The sequence below is a fragment of the Leguminivora glycinivorella genome, chromosome 19, assembly GCF_023078275.1.
Source record: "Leguminivora glycinivorella isolate SPB_JAAS2020 chromosome 19, LegGlyc_1.1, whole genome shotgun sequence".
NCBI classification, from domain to species: Eukaryota; Metazoa; Arthropoda; class Insecta; order Lepidoptera; family Tortricidae; genus Leguminivora; species Leguminivora glycinivorella.
The window spans coordinates 15431916-15454250 of record NC_062989.1 but is presented as its reverse complement, the minus strand read 5'-3'; the positions used below and the strand labels follow the sequence as shown (position 1 = coordinate 15454250).

Below are 22335 nucleotides of genomic sequence, written 5' to 3'. Positions count from 1 at the left end.
GCAGGCAAAAGCTAGTAGCCAACAGTGGCGTAGCTTCGATACAACTCGATTCCCAACGGGTTCCTAAAATTCTGCAGTATCTGTAGAAGTCCATACAAAACAGATACCAAAAACCCCTCCGGCTTTACCAATGAAAATCTTCACGCCTCGCCACTGGTAGCCAATAAATTGCAAGGCGGAAGAAAAGTGTTAAGTCCGCAAGGCCGACCGGCCGCGAATGTGCCTGGACTATGTGAGAATGATAAGGAAGTTATTACCTACTGATAGTGATAGACAATGCAATTATGATAGGACTTTGTTTGATCAGTTCTGCTTTCTTTGAGTGCAGTAAAGGTATAAACTGTTGATAAAACGCAGTATAAGTTATTAATCTAGGTAATATACTCAAGCACTCGAGTAGATTGAAAACTGTACATAAATGTGGCTGTCTAAGATTTAATTTCAGCTTCATGTTTATTTGATTTTACATAGAGTTGTTCCTAAAATATGGATGTTTTCTATGTATAATATGTATTAATCTAAAAGTATGTGTATCGCCGCTAAGTATCCATTGTACAAGCTATGCTTAGTTTGGGGCTAGGTAGATCTGTGAAAGATGTCCCCGAATATGTATTTATTTATGTGAAGGTTGCGAATTGAGGAATATCTGTAGGAAAAGACCTTCTTGTACATACCTATTTGAACCATAAGGTCCCGTTTGTGTTGGATAGCTAATAATTCAACCTTTTTATATTGTGAAGATAATAATATTCAGTTGTTTTTTTCTCTCAGAAATACATTAATATACCTTGGAACCTTTGGACTGTCATTAAGAGAATGCAGACCTTCTCAAGGTCTGGCAAAAAGACGAACACGCGTCATAGTCTCATTTTGCGCCAGCCTTCAAGTTTAAATACATATTGTACAGCTACTAAAGCATTTAGTAGAAGTAGTATAATTACCTAACTCTAAGGGCCCATTTAGACGGGACGAGAACTTGCATATGAGTTTTATAATTTATTACATTGCGGTATTTGATGGTTGTGCAAAATTGTATGTAACCTCAACAGCCCGCAATGTAACTAAAATCGCATGCGAGCTTACACGCCGGCCGTCTAAATCAGGCCTAATGATAACGAGACAATCACAAACTCTAAACAGTAAAATATGTCACTCAGCATTTTAGAAATTGGTTGATCTCGAAAATCTTTTAAAGATCAATTGAATTAATTCCAAGTACGTCTCTTATAAGAAGAGTCCCTTTTTGAAGTGCTGCCTTGGGAATTAAGTAAATACCTACAGTTTACCTACGCCACAAAAAATAAATGCAAAGATTTCCTTTGGCAGGGCGAATAAAGTAAACCTTGAAACCATTTTAAGGACGGCCATCAGGCCATCGCTTTTATAGGCTCAGACTCCCTACCACCCTGTAGGGGGTCCATAATAGGTGGGGTTTTAGTTTTATGGACCCTTTATTGGTAAAGCAAGCAGTTGTTTCTCTTCCTTATCTTTTAGCGATTTAGTTTATGTCTTGATATTTGTCTGTGTTGTGTTGTGTGCAAGTCTAAAATTCTAAATAATAATTTTAATACTAGCTAATATTACAGGCTACTGAAGCAGACCGTCAAACTTAAAAAGTAAATAATGCTAACCAAAATATGAAAAAAACTACAGTACTACGAAAAACGATTTAGGTCACTAGCATCGCTCTGGCCAAAATACAGTCTGACCAAAAAGAGTAGAATTGAAAAAGAGGCAACATTGTATTTAGTGTCATCCCTTTCAAATCAATCCGTTTGAGAAAACGGGACGACACTACGATGTTGCCACTTTTTAATTGCTACTATTTTTGGTCAGTCTACTATTTAGACTGTACCTCGCGGAATTCTATGATATATCATAAAACTCATCAACATCAGCCTGGGGTCCGCTTTGACAACTAATCCCAAGATTTGGCGTAGGCAATAATTTTACGAAAGCGACTGCCATCTGACCTTCCAACCCGAAGGGTAACTAGACCTTATTGGAATTAGTCCGGTTTCCTCACGATGTTTTCCTTCACCGAAAAGCGACTGGCAAATATCAAATGACATTTCGCACATAAGTTCCGAAAAACCCATTGGTTCGAGCCGGGGTTCGAACCCGCGACCTCCGGAACGAAAGTCGCACGCACGCACTTACCGTACCACCACTTCTCTATATATCATAAAACTCATATTTAATCCTAAAAGATAATACTGTATGATTACTCACATTCGTTAAAGAATTTAAGTAACATACGACACAAATAAATCCAATGCAAGTTCACCAATTAACATACCTCAAAGTCCAACAATTAACATACAAGTTGTAATTTAAAATTAACGTGAATACACCGTCACTGAGGAATATAAAAAAAGTAGGGAAAAGTGTGTTGAACTCGGTGTATTGAGCATTGTTTAAACGACTATGTAATTCTTAATAATAATCTGAAAATGACTTCTCAAAAAAAAAGCAGTCGAATTGAGAACCTCCTCCTTTTTTGAAGTCGGTTAAAAATTGGGTGGAGGAGGGACGGATTAATAGACTAATAGACAAAATACTTGTAAATCATTCGTCGGCGTGAATTCATTCAAATTCTAGGGTCAAAACACTTTCTTGCAGGAACGTCAGTTAAGTTCAAATGTCAGTCACTGTTGAACCCGTACCAAATGAACACCTTTTTTGTGACAAAAGACAAATTACAATAATAAAACAAACATGACATCAAAGCTCTGCAAACGGCCACAAAGAAATGACCGGAATGGAATGACATTTAAATGGAGAAGCAGTAAAACTATGTAGACAGAACATACATAGCATATATCATGCTGCTACGCTTTTCTTCAATTGTCAAAGTTGTGACACGACTTTTTCACAGGCTTGGTTTATCGTACATTAAGTTATAAGTTTCAGTGACACTCTTGTAGAAAGAAAACGAAATTGTGACAATGCAGTGACAAATTTTTTACCTACACACGGGGACGGGGACTTTGTTTCTCAATAATTCAAAAGCAGTAGTTGTAAAACATAGATAATAATAAAACATTAGATATTTGCAATCAATAAATATTCCACTCAAGATTCCTATCTTTATTGGCATAACACGGAAACCAAAGAGGCGCTATTTAAATCTCGTAATGACGTTTCAGCGTGTTTGTCTGACCAACTAATTCACCTATATCGTAACCAGTATTTCTTGACTTTGATTTTCTTACTAAAATACTCGTAACTAGAGCTCACACATTCATTCGCTTGAGGCCTATTAGCAACTGCATCCAGTATTTCTTGATTGGTAGCTTCTTACAAAAATATACGTACACAGAGACCACACATAGTTATAACCCGTCATTGACAGTCAAGGAGACGACATTGACTCTTGTATTATTAGTTTTTTTACAGCTGCGACGCGTAAGCGTAACCTACTTTGTATGACATAAACTTTTTGCGTCGGAAATTCGGAAGTGTAGATGTCATATGTAAATTGTGACTAATTCACTGTCCCTGACACATATTTTCGACGTAGATTAGTTATTAATAAATTAGAAAACTTGCATATTCGCGTGCAAGCACCAAACTGAAGAAAATGCAGAACATGAAAAGGTGTTTTGTTTAAAGTAAGTATTTCATGGTATGCTTTGCTTGAAATGTGGCGATACGAAGACAAATCGACAGTTAAAATAGCTAATCCGCACTCCTCCCGGAAAACACATAAAATTGTGACCCAGAGGCCAGAAGTATTATGTAATGTAACTGATTGGCGACTGTTCCCAACACTAAGAGGGTTCACCCCAAAAGACATTGGAAATAGATACAAAATATACTAAAATCAGACTGCATGAATTTCGAGCCCGAACTAACGTCACAAAATAGACTAAAAGCACAAAAACATGACGTAATAGACAGACATGAAGGCATTACATATCGATTCTAAATATCAAAATAACTCATTGGAAAGTGTATAAACAGGCATGATCTTTTCCCGCTGAGAACACGAAACCTTGATTCAGTGCGTCTATTTCTGGACGAAGACAGGCGCCAATGTTAACTGCCGATAGTATAGACAGAGCTTTGAAAGAAGGACAAAAGAAATGGCTGGCAGCCTACGGAAGTAAAAGACAGACAAATTGAATTCAGCCGCCCGTGTCATTTGCGGGGACTGGATTCAGGAGTTACAGATTTAAAAAAAAGCCTAAATATATATGGAACTGTAGAAAGAGAGGTTTTTATTGCATAATTTGTAGTTTATTTAAAGTTAATTAGGTGTTGTAGAAGCGAACTCTGGGATAAGGGCTCGATTATTTTAAGTCACTAACAGGTCGAACGCGATAAAAAAATCATTATTTTACCTTTTTTATGACGTTTCGGCCAAGTTGCACTGTTGAAACGTCGGAAAAAGGCAAAATAATTATCTTGAATCGTGTTCTACGCTTTGGACAGGCGACCTGTCACTGCGATATCACAATTTCGTTTTGTTTCAACCCCTTAATGTCCAAGAGTGGCACTGAGCAGTTTCATGTGCTCTGTCTGCCTCGTTTGGGAATACAGGCATGACTTTATGTATATCTGTGTTTTAGTAGGAATCCTCTACATTTCTGCAGTGTTGTCTAAAAGACGAACAGCAGTGGTTTGCTAACGTAGTTTAAAAGGCGTCCATTGCATTGCGTTGCGTCAGCTTTTGACCTAATTCCGAGTAGACAAAGCATCCATGAATAAATTGATGTTTTCTTCAGGAAGTATTTGAAACGCAACTGGAATAATGGATTTCTGGTGTTTCTGTCACGTAGTAAGAACGAAACGAATAGAGGAAAACGCCCAAATTTTAATAAAATGTCTGTTTCGTACAATCTATTATAGGCACCTATTTCAATGTTAAATATGCCCAATAACGGCTCTAGACTGTGTGATGTGTACGATCAATATCACTATCACTACATAGTATAAAACAAAGTCGCTTTCTCTGTCCCTATGTCCCTATGTATGCTTAAATCTTTAAAACTACGCAACTGATTTTGATGCGGTTTTTTTTAATAGATAGAGTGATTCCAGAGGAAGGTTTACATGTAGGTATAGTACCCGTGCGAAGCCGGGGCGGGTCGCTAGTTTAATCATAAATGGGTCGTCATAGATGGTCATGATTTCAAAATGGCTGGCTTTTTTCCGAGCCTTGATAATAGATGATCGAAATATGCATCATGTTTAAAATCACGCTTTGTAAAACGAAGTCCGCCATCGCGTCTGTATGTTCTGTAAAGTCAAAAACTACTGAACGGATTTTCATACGATTTCCTAGTTAATAGAATGATTTTCAAGGAAGGTTTAGGTGTACAATTAGTTAAGGTTTACCGTGGGAATCCGGGACAGGTTGCTAGTAACAAATAAAACAGATTGATCAATGAACATATTTAAAAAAAAAAATGAAAAACTACTCCGACATCACAGCAATAAGCTAATATCAACAAATGGCTAATTGATAGGAGTAAATGATTTCAATTGGAAGAGTAGAAAGTTCGCCACTTGCACCAATTGGTCCAAGCAGTATAGGCATACAGACTCAGATATTCATACACACGTATAACAATGAGGAATGTTATTCGAAACAATCGAAATAGTTATACATTTATAGCTTTATTTAATTTCAGTCGACTTTTAAACCGAACCGATTTAAAAGGTCCTTTCCACCCTATACTCTTATCTTATAAAAATATATCCGAACTTCGCTCGCGATAAATTAGAATATTGCTGAGTGCTCCATACAAACTTCCACCCCCCATCTTTAGGGAAGTGGGGGGTCAGAAAGAGACAAAAAGTAGCCTATAGATGTCACTATCCATCCCTTCATCTATTTCCACTTAAAATATCACGTCAATTTGTCGCTCCGTTTTGCCGTGAAAAACGGATAAACAAACAGACACACACACTTTCCCATTTATAATATTAGTATGGATTGCATTGGCACATGACGGAAAAGCATAAGGACTCTTTAAGTCTGGAACGCCACAATGGCATTACGAAATTATAGTACTTATAGTCAATATTATTTATTTATTTATTTAATAAGTTTACACGGCATTACAGCATAAACACCAATACACCGAATAAACTAACATAGACAAAAAATACAATTTACAAAAAAGTATTATAACGACACACAATTACTTAAAAATATCATACACCGACCGTGGAAGGCCTATCATCCATCGTCTCGCAATACCTCAGACACTCAAGATACACTGTCTTCCATCTCCATGCAAACAAATCGCAATCAGGTGCTGACGTCAGTAGCGCATTGAGAAGTGTCAAAGCTCGAGGAAGCGGTGAGTTTTTGCGTGACACTGTGCGCGCTATCGGCACCGCCAACAGCGGGCGCACACGCGGTCTCAGACTAATTCTGGGAATATCAGGCACATACAATCTGAGAACGCAATTTACCAGATCTGGGCAGTCTGATTCACCCCGCAGCATCCGACAAACGGTGACTAACAGGTTGCAGTTACGCCTTACCATTATTGTGCACATATGTCTATATGTATTTATATATCTTTTCAGTACAGATGGTGTTTTTTTTAAGCACTAGTGCGAGAAGTGGTTCATTATATGCCAGGTCGAAACTTCGGATCTGTACTGAAAAACGTCGTACGATACACGTGCGAAAAGGAAATTCGTAACTCGTGTCGATTTAAAACACTCCCTTCGGTCGTGTTTTAATTTATCGCCACTCGTTTCGCACTTCCTTTTTTACGCACTTGTATCGTAATGTACTATTTCAGTACAGATGGTGTTTTTTTTACGCACTAGTGCGAGAAGTGGTTCATTATATGCCAGGTCGAAACTTTGAAGGCTCATCTGTACTGAAAAACGTCGTACGATACACGTGCAAAACTTCCTTTTTTACGCACTTGTATCGTAATGTACTATTTATTCCTTTATATACGGGCATCAAAGACAAACAAAGTTTCAGTAGGGCATGATAAAGGAAAACGCAGAAGCGAAGAAAATAACGATCGTAGGCTATTTTCGGATCCAATCATAGCCAAGGTAAACATGAACTTGGAATCTCAAACCGAATCGGTTTACGCGAAGATATTAATGATTACAGTCTGACCAAAAAGAGTAGAAATATTTAAAAAGTTCCATCGTATTAGTGTTGTCCGCATATTCATTTGGAAGGGAATGACACTACAATGTTGCCACTTTTTAATTTCTTCTCTTTTTGGTCAGACTGTAATTATCCTAAATAGAGTACACAACTCTGTACTCGTTTGATCTATTTATTGTCGATTTTACTCATCATCATAACAGCCGAAGGACGCGCGCCCACTACCGGACATAGGCCTCTCTCAGTTAGATTTTACCATTGTAGAGTCATGTAGGGCCATTATAACATAACTGAGCGTCGTCCGAGCAATAATAGTTATTTGTTATACAAGGGGGCAAAGTTGTATTTTAACGCCGAGTGTGGAATTGAAAAACGAGCTAGTGAAAGGATTCCATAGTTGAACCACGAGCGAAGCGAGTGGTTCGAGAATAGAATCCTGAACTTGCGAGTTTTTTAACACACGAGAAGTAAAATACATTTGCACCCGAGTGTAACACAAAACTTTTCCCCTCACGCGAGGAAACTATAACGCAAAAAAATGCGTTTATCACTGCTTCCAGTAGTTTCACAGGTGGTAAATCATCTCAATTACTAGATTCAGGTCAGGTTTGTATTTATTTTGTTATTAATAAATTATTACTTACAAATAAGATAGGTGAAATCTAACCTTGATAACAAGAATGCATATAAACATGTCACGTGACTATCTCCATTGAACCATTATCAAATGTAATTTCTAATATAATTCTCGTATAATTTATCTAATCAGATCAGGTCTATATATATAATTATTGGTATGTTAAAACTTAATATATAACTTGTGCATAAAAAAAAATTACTAGATTTACCTACTTTTATCACTTTTAAAGCAGTTAATTTGACTTTATTCTAGGTCAAATTACTTTACCCACTAGCGGATAAAATGCGTTTTTACCCGCTGGTATTAAAGGACAAAACACGTGTTTCCGAGCTAGTGAGGGGAAAAATATTTTTTCACCGAGTCTGCTCTGTGCTCGTTTGATCTATTTATTGTCGATTTTACTCATCATCATAACAGCCGAAGGACGCGCGCCCACTACCGGACATAGGCCTCTCTCAGTTAGATTTTACCATTGTAGTCATGTAGGGCCATTATTACTGAGCCCGAGCAATAAAATAATAAATACTAATTCAATTACATGTGTAGGTGGTAAACTTAAACGTAATAGAAATGAGTGGTCGCGCTAAGTATCATACTAAAACTTGATATGGGAGCATCAAATGTGGTCACCAGACCACAGTGTTCTTATGCAAACAACCAATAGGATTACTATGTTTATCTACCTATCCTCACTTAACACAGATCCAGTACCAGTAGACTAATGTTTATTGGTTAACAAACAACTCTCGCTCTGAGTCTTCGCATTTATGTGGAAGCGCAGCCTAAATATCAGAAAGAATCAAATTATTATTCTTATACGAACCTTCTTAAATAATAAATATTATATTATATAGGACATTCTTACACAGATTGACTGAGTCCCACGGTAAGCTCAAGAAGGCTTGTGCTGTGGGTACTCAGACAACGATATACATAATATACAAATACTTATATACATAGAAAACGTCCATGACTCATGAACAAATATCTGTGCTCATCACACAAATAAATGCCCTTACCTTACCGGGATTCGAACCCAGGACCGCGGCTCAGCAGGCAGGGTCACTACCGACTGAGCCAAACCGGTCGTCCAAATTTAAACCGTGTGGTGACGGGTTAAGAATTTCACCACCCCCTTTCTTCCCGTGGGTGTCGTAGAAGTCGACTGTGGGATACGGGTTTAATTGTGACGTAGGCGAGAGGCTGGCAACCTGTCACTGCAATGTCACAATTTTCGTTTTCTTTCAACCCCTTTTTGCCAAGAGTGGCACTGAAACTTGAGTAGTTCATGTGCTCTGCCTAACCCTTCATGGGATACAGGCGTGATTGTATGTATGTATGTATGTATAAATTTAAATGGCGCGTAATCTTAAATAAATTAATTCTGGTTAGGCTTTAAAAGTTCATCTTGAATCACTCTATCTATTAAATAAACCGCATCACAACTCGTTGAGTAGTTTAAAAGATCTAAGCATGTCTACTTGTATAAGGATAGACAGCGGGAAGCTTTCTTTTATACTATGTAGTACGTAAATATTAGATTAAAAAATATTAAATATTATAGGACATTCTTACACAGATTGGCTGAGTCCCACGGTAAGCTCAAGAAGGCGTGTTGTGGGTACTCAGACAACGATATATATAATATATAAATACTTGTATACATAGAAAACATCCATGACTCAGGAACAAATATCTGTGTTCATCACACAAATAAATACCCTTACCGAGATTCGAACCCGGGACCGCGGCGCAGCAGGCAAGGTCACTACCGACTGCGCCAGACCGGTCGTCAAATTAGTCAGATTACATTATATAAATTACATACAATTGACGTTAAATATGTATGTTTGAACTTTTGCGCTTTACTTTATTTGCAAACACCGTACACACATCTGTACCGTCGTCGACTGTACATAATATTAGGCATGACGTAAATCATATGTAATAGACATATAAATATAGCCACAAAATTGACCTAAACATTCCTGAACATTTAATTGCATTTTTCCGGACGTAATGACATTGAAACGCTTGATAACGGGAAACGCATCACTAGTACACAAGCAACTTAATATAAGCTTTATACGAAGGGTATAATGGCTTATGTATGGTCAGTCATTGTTTGTTGACGTATGGATGTCAGTAGACCTAAATGACCCGGAGGCTTGGCTCTGACACGTAGGCTGAGGCGTAGGGTTAGAGCCGGCGTAGCTTTATTTGACGTTCATATGCGCATTGTAATATGCCTACTTGAAAAATAAATATTTCATTTTCATTTCATTTTTCACAGTATAAGAAAGAGTACTATCGTACAGTATGGCCACTCCCGCTCCCCGCTGAAAGAGCCACCCACCCGCTCGGTTACCTCACAGTTACCGCCTGTCAAAAACGCGAACAGTCGACCTGTCATATCTCACTCATACAAGCATGGTACAGTCGGCCAAAAAGGTGGTTTACCACTTTTCGATCTTATTTGATTAAAAATAGAGTAAACTACTTTCTTGGCTGACCCCACGGTTAAACGACGCAGTGTCAAGTCAAGCGTTAACATCACTGAAGAATTTCGAATCGACGCAATTTAACAAAATGATGACGCAGTGTTGACATGTGTTGAAAGTGTTTGTGTATGTGTAAGACCTAACTGACCTGGAGGCTTGGCTCGACACGAGGATAAATAAGCGTTGCTTTGTTCCACTGATAAGTGGATATTGGACGGGAAATATGCAGTTAATGAACCGATGCATGAATGAATGTTCTTGTTCTCATTTTGCCATTTCTATGGTACTCGTATTGTCTTAAGACGATACAGGAGGGGTCAATTCTCCATACAAACGCTCTCGACTATTTCCTCCCTGGTTTTTGTAGATAGACCAATATTTTTTTCAATACAGATTATTATTATTTTTATCTGTGTCGGACCTTTTTGATTTTTTTGGTATTCTTATTTTTAAAGACGCTAGAGCCAATTAAAATTTCCAAAAACGGCCTTAATGATTATGGCGCAAGAAAAGGTCTGGTAATCAAAATTGGTAACAATTAGCCAAAAAACTAAACGGTCCGACACAGATAATTTCCTTGTTATTCAGATTCTCAAATTTCGTTACGATTCATTAAGATGCGAAGGCGGAAGCAGTCGAGAGCGGAACCTCGATTTTAAAGATTTTTTCGCAATATCTTTTCACTGAGTTGTTGTGAATGGACATTTTTTTTTCGATAAATCTAGTTAATAACACTAGTTTATTGAACTAAAATTCCCGAATTGAAAGGGCGGCTCCTTTCCATTTTAGCATTTTCGCTCCTGTAGCGTCTTATCTATTGCGTTGCGCGTAGGTCGTCACCACTGAATGGGCCGCGAGTGCGCGGCCGTCGGCATGTACTTGTAGCTCGGCGAAAGAATCGCGGAGTGAGCCGCCCCTGAAACTAGGTAGGCCACCTAGCAAGTTAAATGGAAAACTTGAACTTGACATTGACTACGTCGATATTAAGCAGGCGGTTCACGCACACACGCACGCTATCCTTGTGGTGAGGTGTGCCACCTCGTGGTTTAAATAGGAACCTTGAACTTGATATTTAAAGTTTATGTGCTGATGATATGAATAGAAGTTAAGGGCCGATTGCGTTCGTAAAATTTTATTGTATGGGAGGTAGACGTCTGCTGCGTGACGATCATGTGTCTACCTGTCTAATTTGGTTGATGCAACTGGTCCTAAGTGAATGGTGAGATGGCAACCGACAGAGGTATGGAAGAGGAAGACATACTGCGCCGTCTGCGCCCACAGAAGACACATTGACAGTAACATTATTAGTCAGCAGCGTCAATATTTCGCTGTTAAACAGGCACTGAACGGTGAAGTGTTTCTGTCGGACATTTGTTATTGTGGTGAAACAGGGCACAGATGACTGAAATAAGGGCAAGAAAGATGATGAGTGTAAACAGTATAGGTGCCCATCAACATCAACAAAGGGATTTTCTTATTCATAAATTGCGTATGGTATTATGTTCATGCATTTTCCTGTTTTACATGAACTTTTAATCTGCACTTATTTCCTGTGGTTTTCCTTATTAGGCTGCCACCATCACCAATATTACTTACTTTCTTGAAGTAGGTACCAGTGGCTACGCGTGAAGATTTTAGTTGGTAAAGCCGGAGGTATTTTTGGAATCTGTTTTGTATGGACTTCTACAGATACTGCAGAATTTTAGGGAACCCGTTGGGAATCGAGTTGTATCGACGCTACGCCACTGGTAGGTAGTTAATTTTCGACTTGGTTCAGGTTTTGTCTATACTTATTGGTATAGAGTTTGCCTTGGCAACCTGGTCTTGTGCTTAGGAGCATTAGTAGAAAACAACACAACACAAAACAAGAAAACGACAAATAAATATGCATATTTTCAATATATTAAACACTGGCTAGCCTCCAACGTGGAAGACAAAATAATTCATTATTTGAAATAGAAATGTCTCACACTGAAGGTGATGGTCAGCATCACTAGATTTATTTTTGTACAAAAAAAAAGAAGTGAGTGACAACTTGACAAGTAACGTGGCGTTTGTTTTGTGGCGCTGATTTTTTTAAATGTAAGCAAAAATATCTATTGTTGACAAAATGGACTAGAATAAACAGTCTATGAGTCTAAAGTGTAGCTGCGTGGGAGAGGTTTTTGTCTAATAGACACCTAATAGACCTAACTTAGTAGCTGATTAAAATATGAAAATTAACGTAACCATATAAAAAGCGCTGGTGGCCTGGCGGTAAGAGCGTGCGACTTTCGATCCGGTGGTCGCGGGTTCGAACCCCGGCTCGTACCAATGAGTTTTTCAGAACTTATGTGCGAAATGTCATTTGATATTTGCCAGTCGCTTTTCGGTGAAGGAAAAAATCGTGAGGAAAACGGACTAATTCCAATAAGGTCTAGTTACCCTTCGGGTTGAAAGGTTAGCTAGCAGTCGCTTTGTCAAAGCGGACCCCAGGCTCCTATGAGCCGTGGCAAATGCCGGGATAACGCAAGGAGGATGACGATGAAATATCTTGTCTAATGTCCATATAAAATGGGCGAAACATATTCCTAATTTTGGTATACTTGCGAGTAAATGAAGACTTATTCTCATACTGAAACACAAAAAGAAATTATTACGTAGCCGGTACTCTACCCGGTCTATGAATGCCGATCTCCTACGACGCAAATTACTATATTTTTTTAAAAGTTAACAAAGAAACCTAAAAACATTTTGTATATAACCACAAAATTAAAATTTTGAAAAAACCCCCAACCGCGTCATAGTGGACCGATTTTCATGAAACATGGCTATGAACACTCCCGACTTACTCAGCTTTTAGAAAAAAATAACTAAATCGAAATCGGTTCATCCGTTCAGGAGCTACGATGCCACAGACAGACACGCACACAGCCAGACAGACAAACAGACAGGCAGACAGACAGACACGTCAAACTTATAACACCCCGTCGTTTTTGCGTCGGGGGTTAAAAAAAAAACTGGGCTGTCTGGACTTTAGACTGGTTTCAAATATCTGTACATATAAATACAATTTACACTTTATGTGTTAACCAGACTCAAACCGGAGATCCGTGAGTTAATACTTAACACTGAAGTTTCATTGCATGTTTTTATAAATTAATCGTTCACGACCACTGGAAATGTTTTGCACCAAAACTTTTCACGTGCAACCATTTTCTCGAGGTTTGAATCTCTAACATTTTCTAGAGATACCTTTATTTACATATGTAACAAGCACGTCTCTCTCTACGTCAAAAGAAAAGTCATAGTGACTTCATGTATCAATCAACTATATCCAAGATCGTTTTTCCTAGGGCTCTAATAATTTACAGATGTTCGTATGTAAACATTATTCCTTTAAAGTAAAATAAACTCTAAAAGATTCCTAGTCATTCACAATTCACAAATTTCACAACTAAAATAAACAAGTCGATCGTAAAACTATGAACGCAAAAGGACAACCGTACTGTTCTTAACAAAAGGCTTATAATAGCTTGATTATTATAATATATTTCACGGCATTTTATTACAATACGGAACAAATGAAGCGCGCTAAATGAGTAACTGAACTTTACAAAGTTACATTTGCGGTCCGAAAACCGTAGAATTAGTAGGAAATGTATCGAAGCCGAGATTTTGCAACTGCAAACGAGTATTGTTATTTACACCAGCTGGGTACCTAGAAAACGTAGCAATCGCTTACGCTTAGTAAACATATCGTAGCTATAGCTCTCTTGCTCTTCTGTAGTGGCAGACAGAGCCAGACTGCGTTTCGACCGCTACGTAGCGTTAACGATTCTCACTTCAGCTAGGCCGGATGATTTTATTTACGCAGTAGTAGTTTTTTGTAAAACTATGTTAGCCACAACCTTGAATGACCGATACTGATACGGTTATTTTTTTTTTTATTCTGCCAATCATATAATGGATGCAGTCGTTTAAAACTTCACTTCAGATGAATGAATGAAGAATGTTGCATTGAATGGACATGACAAGGAGTAAGAGGGTGTATTTTTCACATATGTAATTCATTTAATTTGTTCAGTCATCACTCATCACCCATCAAACCCAAACAACGCTGGATGGATTGTGTGAAAGAGGATATGAGGAAGAAAAATGTGTGTGATGACGAAAGATAGAATGGAAGAGGAAGACGTGTTGTACCGACCCCACATAACGCGGGATAAGGGTAGGAGGAAGAAGAAGAGTCATCACTCATCAGCCTAATGAGAAAATATGACTTTAAATGCCTCAATAAATAAATAATCTGTTAAAGTCAATCTTGCTTTGAAGGGAGTATATCTAAATTCTGGAATAAAAAATCAGTAATTGTCTTGTGATTTGTGATAAGAAACCTATCAAACAACCACGTCAAAAAAAACATCTTCAACAAAGTAAACTTCACTGAAATCGGTTCATCTGTCGGGGCTCGGTATATATCAGCACTAGACCCTACTCATAGTGTTGGCTGCCGGTGAGTAATGCTGCCAGAGTTCAACGAGGGTGTGTGCTGGTGACGGAAGGACCTATGTACGGAACTATTTTTTTCCGCCTATTGTCCTTTGATTCGTCGGCAACCCGAACCCTCCTTAGAACTTGTACATTCCTTTTTGCTGTGTACTTAACACAGCAAAAGGGAGTGTACAAGTTTCTAATGGGTTGGCAACGCGCTTGTTGCACTCCTTGAGTTGCAGGCGTCCATAGGTTACGGTGACCGCTTTGGAAAGGCGGACCGTATGCTTGTTTGCTACCGACGTAGTATAAAAAAAACAGACGGTAACTTCTTCCTTCGCCAGGATTTAAACACCTGTGGCTTTTGCAACTATTGCAAATTTCGAAAGCTATGGATTATCCATGCACCTTGAATACCTAATGTTTCCTAATTTATATTTGAAGAAGCTATGTAAATATTCCATGGGAAAGTTCGCCACTTACAATATTAAATAAAGCCTCGCTAGCTCAAGAAAACTTTGTACCTTCTGCGTGCGTCATTGTGTAGTAGACAACTGAATATACGCCGTCGTACATAATATATATGTGTGGTAACATTTACTAGTCTAATACACTTTGAATGAAAGTTGTAGGAAGAAAATTATAGCTGAAAATGTGTTGTTTATGTACCCAACGTGACATGTTTTGAAGATGTAACCCAAAGGTAGAGATGAAATATTTATTTATTTATTTTCAGTAGATACAGATGGTCGTTTTTTTACGCACTAGTTCGAGAAGTGGTTCATTAGTATGCCAGGTCGAAACTTCGGAGGGTCATCTGTACTGAAAAACGTCGTACGATACACGTGCAAAAAGGAAATTCGTAACTCGTGTCGATTTAAAACACTCCCTTCGGTCGTGTTTTAATTTATCGCCACTCATTTCGAACTTCCTTTTTTACGCACTTGTATCGTAATGTACTATTATTTATTTATTTATTTATTTAAAAACATACTTCAATGACATTACAGATAAATCCAATACGTCATCATGAAACTTAAATAAAAAAAAAAACAGTAAATAAGAACATGAGAAAAAAAAACAAACAATAAAGGTTACAACTAAACAATTGATTTGGGCGATGACGTAACAGCGTGGCTCCGTTGCGTCGTTTGCCCCGGTGTAGGATTCGGCAGGTTGCCCCGGAACCGCCGAATAACCATAATATATTTACATAGATATTATAACGGGTCAAAGACGAATTTAAAATATGTAACGAGGAACGAGAGTATAGCGTGGATGGGCTGTGCTTAAAACTTTAAGACTGTCCTTTGATTTTGTCCTGATTCTAACAAAATCCCTTTTTCTACAACCTCCAAATCCGTCGACTTGAATTCGTTCTTCCAAAACAAACTACGGAAGTGCGCCAATCGATTTATCCATAACTGATTTACAACCCCATATTCCGCCTCCATTCTCAAACCATTTTGTTTACAGTATAGTTTGACGTAAATCAGAAACTGTGACGTCAGGCCGCGCCTCCTCTATTAATACGCTCCAGAGTTACGTAACACGCTATTCAAATCACCTTGGACTTCGGTTGGTGTATGCTTTCTGGTCGTTGCCAAGGAAGGCCTGTGGGATTACCGGGAGAATAGACATTTCGTTGTCTTACTCAAAAGGGTTACTTTACCGTTGGTTTACTAAGCGATTTGTATCTAGATATTGCTAGGCTAAAGTGGAACTCACTTCCTGCATGTCGTTCCAGCCCACTATAATTTGGATATTTTTAAATCAAGAGTGAATAGACATTTTTGGGTAAACAATAAACTAGCTTCATCCTAGACTGCATCGGCACTTTCCATCTGGTTAGAATGATGAGGTATATCACCTGTTCCCTATAAAAAATAAAAATAAAAGTTTGTAACTAGGCTTAGGTACCTACAGCCTGTGAGATTTCAAAAGGACCTGGACCTAAGGTTAGCTGTAAGAGATCCCTTAAAGGGATAAGCTCGCCTTTGTACATAACCATTATAATTATTCACTGTACTTGTAATTTGTTCTGTGCAAGAACGTGTTTACTACTACTTCTAAGAAGGACCTTCGGGGGGGGTATTCATAAAAACGTTACCAAATTGATTATTTAAAAAGCGTTTTGTCTCTTTCTATGATGTGTTTGTGAAAAAGGGTCAAAACCATAGATGGTGTAATTATGATTTAAACTATTCTTAGTAAACGTTTCCACTTTTCTTTAGTATACGTTTGATGTCTATTTCAGTTTATAAAAAAGTTAAAATGACAGAAACAGGTCGAACTAACACGTGTATAATGTATACGCATTAAACATACATTATGTTAAATACTGAAATAAAAGGCGTGACATTCGATTAAAACAGTTGTTTAAATAAACTAAATGCCGTGTAAATTATGCAAACGTTGACTGTATGGTATGTACAATGATTTAAGCAATTCTGATTTTTTTTATTTGTTTTACATTTTTAAGACTTCCGTATTTTCCTCAAATTGACAAGCTAGTAGTTTTATTTTACATATGGGCTAAATTCATAATAGACGAAGAAGGCATTTTTGCGGAAAAATTCCACAATATATAACTCAACATTTTAACCACTTTTTACGAACTGGTTATTGTAAGTCTTTAATATCGGACTAGCTTCTACCCGCGGCTTCGCTCGCTTTAGAAAGAGACAAAACGTAGCCTATGTCACTCTCCATCCCTTCAACAGTCTCCGCTTAAAAAAAATCACGTCAATTCGTCACTCCGTTTTGCCGTGAAAGACGGACAAACAAACAGACACACACACTTTCCAATTTATAATATTAGTATGGATTTTTTTTTATACCACGTCGGTGGCAAACAGGTATACGGCCCGCCTGATGGAAAGCGGTCACCGTAACCTATGGACGCCCGCAACTCAAGGGGTGTCACGTGCGCGTTGCCGACCCATTAGAAACTAGATTACGGCGATTAAACGGTTACGATGATATCTGTCGAATAGTACCTAAAGTTTAAGGGGTCGGTTGCACCAAACCGTCCATTACCGAATTCAGCGTTGCCTAATTTTTTTGCATGAAAATTTCCCTTCTGCTGTGAGACGTTGATGTGTCTTTGATGGGCTTACGCCTTACTCTTAGCCAGAGACTAGGAAAAGGCAAAGACGTGGCCTATGATGGAGTGAGCTCGACCAGAAGATGCCTGTTGCTTGATTTGAAGGTTGCCGGGTTTTATGAGCTCGGAAATATAGCCGCGGGCAAGGAATTCCACTCCTTGGTAGTGCGCATGAGAAAAGAAGAAGCAAAGCGCTTCGTGCGAATTCGAGGAATATCTACCAAGTAAGGATGGAAACCCGCCGTATGCGTGTAAGAGTCCGATGGTAGAATAAGGACGGTGGAATAAGCTCGTGTAGCTCTTGAGTACATTCCCCAAAGTGCAACCTGCAGTGCCATGCAGAAATATTACTAATGGACAAAATTACTTTTTCCCCTCACTAGCTCGGAAACACGTGTCATCCTTTAATACCAGCGGGTAAAAACGCATTTTATCCACTAGTGGGTAAAGTAATTTGACCTTGAATAAAGTCAAATTAACTAATATAAAGATGATTTACCACCTGTAGAACTACTGGAAGAAGAGATAAACGCATTTTTTGCGTTGTAGTTTTTTTTTTTAGTTTCCTCGCTATAGTGAGGGGAAAAGTTTTGTGTTACACTCGAGTGCTAACACACGAGAAGTAAAATACATTTGCACTCGCAAGTTCAGGATTCTATTCTCGAACCACTCGCTTCGCTCGTGGTTCAACTATAGAATCATTTCACTTGCTCGTTTTTCAATTCCACACTCAGAGTTAAAAAACAACTTTGCCCCCTTGTATAACAAATAACTATTCTCAAGTACATTGTTTATTGTATCCATTTCACTGCACAAGTCGTAAGATGTTGTATGTCACTATATCTACTCCATTGTATGCTAAGTAACCTGTCCTGATTGCTTTTATACATTGTACTTATAAAATGACACAATGTTGTAATATTTATAGGAACTTAAGTCCTTTTATAGATTATGTATGGAAATTATGCATGTCTTTTGTAGTCAACTACCAAGACTACTTCCTTTTTACCTTATTAGTCCTATGATATGGAGTTAAAGTTGAAAGTTTTATAGTTATTTTTGCTAAATAGGAGTTGAGCACATACATACATACAAACAATCACACTGTATCCCATAAAGGGGTAGACAGCGCACTGAACTACTCAAGTTTCAGTGCCACTGGCAAATAAGGGGTTAAATATGGGTTCAATGAAAACGAAATTGTGACAATGCAGTGACAGGTTGCCAGCCTCTCGCCTGCCACAATTTAATTTTTACAATAGTAAATGTATATTAATTATACACATTTATAAGCATAATCAGAAGTCAGTATAGTACTCAACTATTGGGAAATGTCATTTTATTAGTATAGTCACTTAATTTAGTTATTGAACCATTTAGAAGCGACAATAATTTTGTTATTTCATAGTTAAGCTATTAAGTGTCCGATAAAAAAAAAAAAAAAAAAAAAAAAAAAGCTATAAAATAAGCTAGAAGTGGATCAACAATTAAATTAATGACATGTATGTTTCAAAGTAAGGTACTGGATAGAGGACTGCAAGTGAAATGCAACAAGTATGGATGCATCCATTGAAGTTGGTGTGCAATTAGCATATTATCGACGACAACAACGTACAAGGGGAAATCTGCTACAAAAATTGTAGCAGATAGCACCTTGTATGTTGGTGGGTAAGGTGCAATTTTCTGAAAAAAAGAATTGCAGGTTGCCCCCTATATGTTGTTGTCGTCGTTATATAGTTCCCATATAAGTTACTACATACATGCAAGTTACAGAAAGTATCCAAAAAGTTATAAATTTTTTAGAAACTTTAATGTTCATATGAAAATAAGAATTTTAATATACATTACATTATTTGCCCGTATGGAATCCACACGCTGTATATTGAAAATGAAATATTTATTTTTCAAGCAGGCACATTACAATGCGCATATGAACGTCAAATAAAGCTACGCCGGCTCTAACGATACGCCTCGGCCTCGAGAAGATTTCAGTCCCCCCACAGTTGGGAGGGATTGCTGTGGTTATTATGACATCCCAAAGAGAATCATATTTGCGACTAAAACATAACAGTGGTTAAGGGTTAAATTTTTTTCCCATTGACGGCAGCAGTACACATTATGTTGTGTTTTCTGGCACAGACCAACCCCTATAGACATCCATTACAAGACGACTCGCGGTCGCCAGCCTTCCTAGTATTTGCACTGATATAAGCGCGGGCGCTCGCCGTGCCCGATCAGTATCGACCAAGTAACAGACCCGAAAGCAGCGCGTGTTTTTCGCAGTAAAAAAATTGAAAAAGGGTATTTTGATATCTTAAAGATGTCCACCTGTAGTGTGAAATGGTGTGGAAAGGTAACAAGAAGCTCAAATTTAAAAACAGACGTCATTACATTCCACATAAAAGTCATATTTATAATTTATTCAGAGCCGGCATAGGTCAACTTACATTGGCCACTTACGCGTCAGTAGAGGGACAGTCATACTTCTGTCCCTTTTCATCTGGCGCGACTGCCCGCCGTCCTTGAAACGGCCAATCACAGCGCGATTAACACATTCCCCGCCCGCTCCTCGCACCCCAAACACTGGTGACTCGTATCGCGAACCAAATATACAAGACTGCCACTCTATAGGAGGTTCTCTGTGTGGCGGCAGTACACATTATGTTGTGTTCTACTGGTTACATAAGCCTGATATGGAAATCTTGCATTAACTCATTGTTACATTATGGCTTCCTCATGATATACATACTATAATGTAGTAGATTGTAGAAACAGGGTTTGTATACATTTATATACAAGAGTTTGTTAAAATAAAAATCTCCAGTTTTATACTCTTCTCGACTTTAGAGTACTGCCGATTATAACTAGGAACATAATGGTAGTGTAATTACAACAAGAAGTATGGAGAAAGTATTTTAGTTTAAGAGGGCTTTCGTGTTAAAAATAGTGAAATCGCAACCGAGCTCTCGATCATACCGTGTGTGGTATCAAATTAAAGGGCTTTGCGAGTAGTTTATAAATATATATCACATTATAGAACTTTATCTACTTGGTCTAACAAAATATGAGAAAATGTCCAAAAGTGGTAATAATTGTACCGGTGAAGGCTCGTTTTCGAAAAATTGGCAAAAATCAATAATAGCAATTTATAATGTCAGACGTCAATACGTCAATTGTCAGACGACGCAACGGAGCCACGCTGTTACGTCGTCGCCTAAATAGAATATTGTTTTTTTTTTTTGTCTGATTTTTACTGTTTTATGTGCTATACCTATTGTTTTTATTTTTTAGTTTCACAGTGCTTTGGTTTTACTGTTATGCTGTGTAACTTATTTGAATAATAATAAATAATAAATAAATAATCACTAAGGCATAACAGCAATTTAAGTAAACGTTGCAGATTAATTTAGTACAAAACTTACTTCGATGTCATGTAGATTTTTAAAGAAAATGTCACTTAAGTTTAGGTAATTTCTGAAAAAAATTGAATTCGTCTTAGGCTAGTTTATTCTTTTTCAAAAACTTATAATAAAAATCTAGTCTGAAATGATTGTGGCACAAGATATACGAATTATAAATTTACCCGTTTTAATATTCAAAATTGTCCAAATTTTACAAATAAGATCGACTGATTCAGCTCTATACGTGCATTTTTCTAAACATGCATTAGAGAAAAATTCATAATTAAATTTAATGAGTTAGTTTTCAAAAATCCAGTCTTATAAAAATCAAGATAATAAGATGCTCTAACTGGAACTTGAATTAAATAAATCTATTGGATAACGGAAAGTGTAGTATTTCACCGACTAAAACTATCAATTTTACATTCTTTTGACGTTTTTTTTGAAAGCAGCCTTAAAAAAAACATAGACTACCAGTCTCAAAGATCCATAACTACAAAGAGAGATTTTACAAGTTGAATAGTATCTGTAGAATTCAGACTCATTGATTAAGACTCGTTATGTCTAGACGTACTATCATTATAACATTGTCCTTTGTGTCTAATAATGACTTTTTATAGTCTCCATGAATTTGTATGTCCTATGAACATAACCTAGAAATGTGACTACATAAACTTTTGTGCTGAAGAATACCTGAATAATGAATAACCATTTTGGCCCCTGCAGAACTTTAACCTGCTAAATTTCTACAGAAATGATATACATTGTACAAACCGACGCCGAGCAAAAAGAGTGATATGTTAAAGACGACTTACCGTCCGCGTCGGATTTCGTTTGTTTCCCCATAGCATTCACACTGTATAAAACACAGAAAAGACTATTTTAACACTCCGCTATATTCAAAGGACCGTAAATACTGAAATAGCGTTAAAATAACAAGAAACTATATTGTTTTCATTATCAATTTTCTTCAACTGTCAAATGCTTTGACATTGACGTTGACGTATGCTTAAAGTTGTGGCAGTACTGTGTCAGTGTTAACGAGGATTGCTATTGCTACTTCTGTTGAAAAATAACTTTGAACAATTTGTAAACATAACACAGAAATAATAGAATTA

At 37.6% G+C, this 22335-nt stretch overlaps 2 protein-coding genes across 2 annotated transcripts in view; one reads left to right on the top strand and one right to left on the bottom strand.

Moving 5' to 3' along the window:
• The window catches only part of LOC125236361 (GPI transamidase component PIG-S), a 101628-nt gene extending 79447 nt beyond the window's left edge, over window positions 1-22181 (bottom strand). Inside the window, exon 1 of the mRNA XM_048143140.1 lies at window positions 22033-22181. Coding sequence (XP_047999097.1) covers window positions 22033-22063 — 31 coding nt within the window. The 5' untranslated portion in view covers window positions 22064-22181. The remainder of the gene's footprint in view (window positions 1-22032) is intronic.
• The window catches only part of LOC125236360 (protein I'm not dead yet), a 64798-nt gene that overhangs the window by 24834 nt on the left and 17629 nt on the right, over window positions 1-22335 (top strand). The window lies entirely within an intron of this gene.